The 9329-nt window shown below is 36.7% G+C and overlaps 1 protein-coding gene across 1 annotated transcript in view; it reads right to left on the bottom strand.

Moving 5' to 3' along the window:
* LOC132552943 (titin-like) overlaps window positions 1-4570 on the bottom strand; it is a 92993-nt gene extending 88423 nt beyond the window's left edge. Inside the window, exon 1 of the mRNA XM_060217142.1 lies at window positions 4235-4570. Coding sequence (XP_060073125.1) covers window positions 4235-4570 — 336 coding nt within the window. The remainder of the gene's footprint in view (window positions 1-4234) is intronic.
* Between the last annotated feature and the right edge of the window lie 4759 nt (window positions 4571-9329).

The raw sequence follows: 9329 nt of genomic DNA on the forward strand, positions 1-9329 counted from the left end.
AAAATATCTTGTATGAAAATTTCTCATGGAATTTCAGGACATGCTAGCCGATGACTTCCTCCTGTTCCTTGAGAAAATTTTATACAAGCCGTTTTTGAGGAAATATCAGCTGAGGAAAATCTCGACTTGAGGAAATCTCAAGTTGAGATGTTTTATACAATTGGGGCCTGGTCTGTAAGGTCATGGTGTCCTTAGGCAAGACACTTTACTCCAGCTGGACAGAAAGTGACGGGCCTTCTGTATGTTGTTCAGTGAGACAGTCACTAGCTACTACAAAGAGACACCCATCTAAATTGAACCTGGCTGTTCATGAGCAGAATAAACCGAACAAACAAAATCCTTATCTTGCAATATATGTAACCTAAGGGGCCCTGGTCCTGTGACTCAAAGTCTGGGGTTAGGCCTATTACAAGACAAAAATTTTGCATCTGTTGTGAATTCTACCAAAAATTAAAAAAATAGAAGTGGATGGGCTTATTACCCAGCATGGCCTGCTTGCAAAATAAACAGTATTCTTATTAGTCTTCTATGTCACATTGCTACAAATAGATCCTAAATACATAAGTCTCCACTATACAATACTAATTCAATGTATATGTTTAATAATCCGTAAATTATGTGTATTTGAAGTGACAAAAGGATTTCTGTTTGAAGTCCGTGAATAGAGATAAGATTTCAATCTTGCCGGTGTCAAAGACTATTACCCGACATTCAATGAATTACTGTGTATATAATCAGAATAGGTTAGGTTATTTCCTACAACTTAAATCTGTATGTTAATTGCTTTAATGTACCAGATTAATTTTCAACTCTAATTATTTCCTTGCCCAAGATACAGGGTTTCTGTCCTGAGAAGATATGAGACGTTATTATTGTACAGTCAGTAGAAAATCCAACTAGGTAATACAGTACAATTCTCAAGTGAGGATCTCAGCCCTAATCCCTTTAAGAATGTCAGTTTATTTACCCATAAAACTGAGTGGTAAAGAGTTTAAGGCATATCTTAACGACTTTATCACTAGTCCTCCATCTCTGGATTGGGGGTTCGGGACCTACAAGGGGAAGTGATGATCACTCGGTATTGGCCACAAGAGGGTGATTTTTTCTCTAGGAACTCAAAACTTTCCTCCATCATACACCTGACACTAACATTACCTTAAATGACCCTGGCTGTTAATAAGATGTAAAGCAAAAAAAAAATCAGAAGAATTCTCCGCTATGGTATTTATATGCATGACCCTTGAACTTTGACCCCTACAGGGTTAGGTTGGTTTGTTTTCTCACTAAGCTGAGATCACAGTCCATTATAGAAACACTTAGCCCCTAATAACCTATCACTTTCATGCATGACAGCATGCAGTGGGGCTGGCCTCCCACATGTGGATCATGTTACCAACACCTTGGTTCTTCAGGGCCAATTGATACCACAATTTTATCACATTTGTAAACAAACCCTTCTTCATAAAGGGTTAACACATAACACTCCCTTATCTGGCCCTTTTTATTCCAGCCTGCTCACTAAGACATCCAGTCATCCCTATGTAGATCATTAGATACTTTTCAAAATCTGGATATCAAATTCCTTAAGTCAATTCAAGGTTTTCTGTTCACGACTAACTTTTCCGTTATGTTCTATATCAAAGATTTTCTTTGTCATTTTAAATAATTTTGTTTGTTTTTTCTATGCTTTTCAACCATCATGATCACCATCCCTGCGTTAGATACAATTTAAATTGAAATTGAATTAAGTTATGAATTATTAATTTCTTTTTATTAAAAAAAACATTAAGGAGAAAAAATAGGATACAAAACATTTGTAATTAATCAAACAATCATTTTAAGCACAACATTTAACAATTATCTATGATATAAATATTTCCTATTAAACAAGGAAGAACTTTTGCTTTGTTTCCTTAAAATTTACCCATGTACATTTATTAGTCAGTGCTTTTGCACAATCCTTCAGAAACTATCTGTCTAACTGGCAGAGGTGATTGTTATAGAACCATGCCTTGGCATTTAATAGCTAAGGTTTTTTTCTCATTTTTTCGTATTCCTTTTTTTTTCTAAAACTATAAATTCACTTTATGACAATGATGAAATAAGTTACAAATATCAGTCACTTCTCTTATGGTCAGCCGGTCATCCATGTTGTTGGGCAGGTGACCTCATACTTTATATTAGGGTAACAATGTACAGGATTTAATATCCTCACAACAACCATAGTGACGTATGAGGTTGGGTGTCAAGATGGACAGCAAGAGAGGGAAAGAAACAAGAACAGACAGGAAATAAAGAAAAATTAAAGCGAATTAAAGTGTTGCACATCAAATACATCATATTTTGGTCTCTTCCGTGTTCCCTTGTTAGAAAACACAGAACATTGATTCTATAAGGGGTCCAATTGTAGTCGTCACCTTCGATCATGAAGCAGAAAACAGTACACTACAGTCCCATACATCTCTGATGTCCCTTTCACATAAGATATTCGAGAAAACGTACAGTGGTTACACTATTTATTTATTTAGTGGGTTTTATGTCCCGTATCATAGCCTTTCACTTTCAGCAGACGAGAAAAAACAGGAAAATGATTAGAGAGGAAAAATTATGAAGTTATGGGAGTGAGTGGGATACTGAAATGAAGTTGAGTGGATCCATCTATACATTTGACCTGTTTTTTAAACAATAATTTTGAAAATGACCCCATTGTCTAATTGTAGCCCTAGTCTAACACGAAGCATGTTTCAGCAAAGGAGCATGTTAAGGACACAATAAAGGAATGGGATTGTACACTAGATATATTTTGATATGATGATAGTATTTTGGAAGTCAACAGGGGCTACAAGTAGTCTCCTCTTAGTTAAATACAGCAGACATTATCACCAAGCTTTTTACATACTACATGATATTTCTATAATCCTAGTTTTTTTCCATTGACATCATTTTTAATGTTAGCCCCAATTTCCTATTACTTAACTTAAATACTTCATTATGTCTCTCTCTCTATCACTCTATCACTCCTTGTGCCAAAAATTCAACAAGATATATGCTTTTTTCTCACCTAACGGCCCATACTTGTGTATACCTTAAATTTTGTCAAGTTTTACATTTATCACATACATGATCTGTTCATTGTGAAATGACAAACTGCCACGTCATATCATCATCAGACATATGCATAATGATACTACCATGACGTCATAAATAAGTCACACCTTTGTGATGTATATAATATTGAATTAACAATTGTTGCCTATTTTTCTGTGAAAAATAGAAATTTATGACTATGTTACATAGAAATAATTACACTCATCAAATACTCTGGTTACGTCACTTTCCTTAAAACTGAAATGTGACGTATCAAATTATTTAACTTCTGAAATAAACTCCATATGCCAGGGACATGCAAGATAGCTATTCATAAGCGTCTGCTAAGGATCAGGCTACCTCTGGTTTACTTATAACTAGTGTTAAGTGCATTATGATCATTGAGGTAGAGAGAAATCGTCCTGAACAGTCTAGAGCTATCTTACCATCTTGCCAGATGTTACTTTTCGAGTATGTCAATAGCCAACAACTACAGCACATACTATTATCAATATGTATGACGGTAATAAAATCTATTTTTAGATAAAACTACTTCCAAGAAAAACACAACTTTTTTCTGGTATGTTAATAGATATTCAAGTAGTATTTCCATCTTGTGGAACCAAGTAAAAAAGAAAGAATTGGTCAGTACATGAGACCTGGATTCTCCAGCAAATGGTCAGTATGTCAGACCTGGATCTTACCCAAACAATTGGTCAGTCCTGAATTCTACCCCAAATAAATGGTCAGTTTATAGGACCTAAATCCTACCCCAAACAATTGGTCAGTTTATAGGTCCTGGATTCTACCCCCAAACAAATGGTCAGTATATGAGAACTGGATTCTAACCCTGATCCACTCCATTAGATTAGGATGCTTATAATCACGTCAGGTGAAGGACCACTTATGAGAGCTGACCCTGTCGGATAAATCTTCAGATGATATACACCTGTTTTCAGGGCATGCTAGTGATAAGATATGATGGTTAGTTCATTTACTTCAATATTATCTTGTCACTTAGATATGCAATGATGTCACGTCTGCATTTTCTTACTGTGCCACTACTGCACGTGCGAAATTTAATGACAGGTGACGATTGTTTTTTATCATTATTATTTTTATCTTAAAAATGCACGCGAAAACTTACCCCTAACTTCACACTCTGCTCGTTGAGTGCCTTTACCCACACATCAACAAATTCCGGAAATTTCTCGTAATGAAGATAGAACCAGTTGAGTGCCGAGTTCAACCACTGACACGATTCCGCACCTCCGGTTCCACTTACTACTTTCGCCCCAGTCGCCCCCTCCTTGGTCCGTATAACAAAGTCTCCACGAGGCTGGAGGGGACCGAAAAAGGTCAGTACAGAATTGACCACCATAACAACTAGGGCTGCCCATCCTATCCATCCGATCAACAAAAAATCCAGAAGGTGGTCATCCCAGTCAAGCCAGGCCGTGATGTTTTCGCTTGCGGCAGCCATTTTGTCGAAAGTCTCACCGAGCCGGTACCAAATTAACTTGAGTGTGATATGTGCCATACGGCTAGCCAATCAGAAGCTGCACCATGTAAACCGATCTCCCCTCTGCCTGTTTTCTCTCCCATATACTGCCTGGCGTTGAGTCCAACGCAGCCACTCAGAAGCACGAAGAACAGAACCGCATATTTGCTACTCGGCTCGAAATCTCTGCAGAGGGTATACCCCAGTTATGTATATTACGTCACGAATGGGGATGTCCTCGTCCAATTGACATTTGGGGAACCTCGGCAATGTCAAAACGAGGCAAGGGAATTTCCCAAATCGATAAAAGTTTATTTTTAGAACATTTGTTTAAACTTCACTGATAGGAGCATTCTTCCGTCAGTTTATCGATACGATGACAAATCTTTTTCTAGACCGCATGCACAGTCGAGATAAAATTATTCAACATCGAAAAAGTTAATTATGTTTTTTTGTGGTATTTGAATTCTTTAATTAAGTAACTGTACAATGGAAAATACACGAATTATATTTCTCTTGGAAAAAGCAGATCGAAGCATCAGAGATTTATATGTGTAGACTAGAGACATGTACTAAGATATAAGAGCATTTTGCTTATGTTCAAACTAAATATACACCTGATGGAGATAATATGTGATCAATGACGTCATCGTGTTAATTCTCAAATTTAGAGGTTGACTTAAAATGTTTTCCTACAATTTATAAACGATTAGTTAAAATACTAGGGATATTAAATTCTTGGCGTCACTTTTTTTTCAAATAAACAGCAAACGAAGAAATCTTTATTATGAACATGTCCTGATTGTCAAAAAAACAGTGTGCCCTTCCAACAGCGCTTATGTAGCATGTATACACACAGGTAATCTATTAATACCAATATATTGGTGTTAATAAACATGCTACAGTGTTCATCATCTGCGTTCAAAAATCCGTGACAAAAGACAATTTACCACAGTGTGTTCATCGTATAGACCTCCAATAAAGAAAGAAAGAAAGAAAGAAAGAAAGAAGGAAAGAAAAAGATAATGTTAGGGGATCTGAGAAACTGTTACAAGCCAGAAAAATTACCTGACATGTTTTTGTTTTATATTCATTCGTTCATTTTTAACTCTCTCTCTCTCTCTCTCTCTCTCTCTCTCTCTCTCTCTCTCTCTCTCTCTCTCTCTCTCTCTCTCTCTCTCTCTCTCTCTCTCTCTCTCTGCTCCTCTCTCTGTCTCTCTCTCTCTCTCTCTCTCTCTCTCTCTCTCTCTCTCTCTCTCTCTCTCTCTCTCTCTCTCTCTCTCTCTCTCTCTCTCTCTCTCTCTCTCTCTCTCTCTCTCTCTCTCTCTCTCTCTCTCTCTCTCTCTCTCTCTCTCTCTCTCTCTCTCTCTCTCTCTCTAACGTTCGGTCAAAATTTCACATGAACGTTAACACTGAAGTCTCCTAAATGTCCGTGCACGTGCCACAATAACATGCTCATGCTCATTAAAGTCTCATGCTTACGTACAAGACTGTACAGTAAGTAGCTCATATGATTTATTATTGCGACAAACACAAATATATAAACAATTTAAGGCAAATAACGAATGTCACCGGTTTAGCAATTGGTTATAGTGTGTATAGGAATATGACTCTCGGAGTTAGCTCCCTTCTCTCACAATGCAATGTATTTCAATACAAACCAAGCTTTATTTTTCTATCTCTACAAAATGTAAACTTCTGTCAAATGAGAGAAAAAAAACAATTATTTGTTAGTAAAATGAAATGAACACATTTATTTGTAACTTTTTTTTTCAGAGAAGCCCCAGATATCTAAACATTTTGTTGTGTGTAAGTTTCATTAACATCTGTATAATATTTTTATAACGGATTGTTTAACTGGAGTCGAATCATTGCACAAGCTACATTATACTGTCACATCTGCGAAGTTAAGCGCAATAAACTGGTTTCAAAAATATATAAAGTGTACTCATATATGTCGTTGCACTTAAGAAATATCCTTAAGAAAATTGACAATTACACAATCTCGGTTATCTAAGTGATTGAACAGTCCCTACTTACAAAGAACCTCAATACGGGACATAAAATACAAAAAAAAAAAAAAAAAAAACCTTCGGAAAAAAAGATAATTTAAAAGCCACGATTAAAACTTTGAATTTTCCTCAGTCGCCTCAAAGTTTTTAAAATTTAAGCCTAAACATTCCTGATGAGTACTTTGACGAAACAACTGTAATGTTGCATTTTAATTCATTATTTGGCATTACTGCATACAATTTCTAGTTTGTATTAAAACTGCTATGAATTTGTGTGTGTTTTGTGCAATCATAGAGACGAAGATATCTTATTTCAGACATCTCAGTGATTGGGCAGTCCCTGTCTACAAAATCTGTGTGGACACGGTAAACAGAATAAGGGCAAATTTATCCATACCTGTCCCGAAACGTTTCTGTGTCAATAACTCAATTATTGTAGGGATATTCATATGTGTCTATGTTATAAATAATTGTCGTGTCTCAACTGACTTTTGTCGCCCTTCTGACACCATGAGTAAGGACCACGATAGCTCAAGCGTAGACGGAAAGGCTCTCAATATCTATCTTCTTGCCTTATCTCTCGCGACAAAGCCATCAGGAAATCGCTGATAGATATTCAGAATCTTCGGACTAGCTCAGGCAACAAGGAAATCGCTGATAGATAAACATAATCTTCGGACTAGCTCAGACAACAAGGAAATCGCTGATAGATAAACATAATCTTCGGACTAGCTCAGACAACAAGGAAATCGCGGATAGATAAACAGAATCTTCGGACTAGCTCAGACAACAAGGAAATCGCTGATAGATAAACAGAATCTTCGGACTAGCTCAGACAACAAGGAAATCGCGGATAGATAAACAGAATCTTCGGACTAGCTCAGACAACAAGGAAATCGCGGATAGATATTCAGAATCTTCGGACTAGCTCAGGCGATGAGAGCCAAGGTTACAGTTACGTTATTCGACGCTCCCTACCCATGGCAGTTTGTGTTTCTCATAAGTTATATTCTTAGGAAAAAATTTTACTTTATTGCTCTAGACAGCATGCGGCGGGCCTCCCGTTTGTTGTTCAGCGAGGAAACTACCACGATAAACCCAGCAAACAAACAAACCTGACTTAATGGAGGGTTTATCATAGTTCACTTATGGTACAAATAGTATAGATGTAATATTCTCCTCTTATTCAACTATCATTACTAACTGCTCTGGAGCTTTAATGACTAGCCTTGTATATCATCAACAGTTTTCTTAATCAAATAGGAATAATTCGGCAATATCATTTTGAATTTAAAATTTGTTCCTTTCTTTTCGGAACAAATACTACTCACAAAATTGAAATGCATTTTTTACATTCACATATATATATATTCAGTTTGCACGACTTCCAGTCAAATGAAACCAATTCATACTTATATCGACACGACCTATTTATGTCATCGGCCTCTTTGGACACAACAGTCTTCGGTGAAAATGTCGACCATCTCCGAGTTGCTTACTCCGCATAAGAATGATTGTAAGTCCAAAGAACGCCATCTTTCTTGTTAGGTTTGCAGACGACAGTGCAAGTTGTTTCGTATACATTACGTCATCAAACCCGACGTTCAAATTTTTCAGCCAATGGAATAATTTAATTTTTCACTCGATGAAATTTCGTTATATAAATGAAATGAAATTGTAAGGTTTAATATTGAACGCATCTTTCTTAAATCTGTTTGAAATATTTGAATAATTCTGTTACGTTCTCCAAGCACATCTTCAACACCTCAGATATAGCCTTTCCGATAAAGATTATTGGAGGTGGTTATACGTTTAATGTATTACTAGAAGGTGAGATAAGAAATTGTAGAACTGGTCACGCTCTGGTCAGACGTTAAGGACCAACTCTTAAAATCACTGTCACGAAACCCCGACCCCCGGTCCATATATGGTCACTATAATACATATATATGGTCCGTGGGTCGGGAATTCCTGTAAAACTGGTCACGCTCTTTTTAGTCATTAAAGACTCACTACTAACATCAATGCTACTCACGACCGGATTATGGTTAAAGGTACGAAACCCCGACCCCCGGTCCATATATGGTCACTATAATACATATATAGGGATCGTGGGTAGTTTATCTTATAAACACAGGTATGGCCTGCTTCTATAAATAAGTCGTTAAAAGACATCTGTCGATGTTATGTCAATATTGCTGGCTGTCACTTAAGAGTGAATCATACTGGCCAACCGCTCACAGATATTGTAACGCATGCGCTATAAAGTTAATTATGAATAATGTGATACCACGGACTTGTCTATATTTAAGTCCGTGGTGATACGAAGTTTTTTCCCAGTCTCGAAACATGGTAAATTTTAGGTTGGAAGAAACATTTAAATCTATAACAAGTTTTTTTGTCTAATTTTTGTTTCGACTGTAGAAGTGTCATTATTTGGCAATATTGCTTTTAAGTCTTAAAAATTTTGAAATGAATTTATGATCAGAAAGTTACTTCTGATTTGTTGAAATTAAACATGTCCAGCAGCACAAGAGGAAACTCGTTAAAATTAGTGAAACTTCAGGAAATACAACTTTGCACGCAGAATAGTAGATACATGGAACAGTCTTCCTGAACAAGTAGTCTCAGCCAGGACAACCAACCTTTTCAAGAACAGAATTGACAAGCTCCGGGAAAACCACCCTCTAGGGTTTGACTTCACAGCAAGCTATGGACCAGATACCGGA

This window comes from Ylistrum balloti, unplaced genomic scaffold (genome assembly GCF_031769215.1).
Source record: "Ylistrum balloti isolate Yb309-2 unplaced genomic scaffold, AGI_CSIRO_Ybal_v1 Utg370288, whole genome shotgun sequence".
NCBI lineage: Eukaryota > Metazoa > Mollusca > Bivalvia > Pectinida > Pectinidae > Ylistrum > Ylistrum balloti.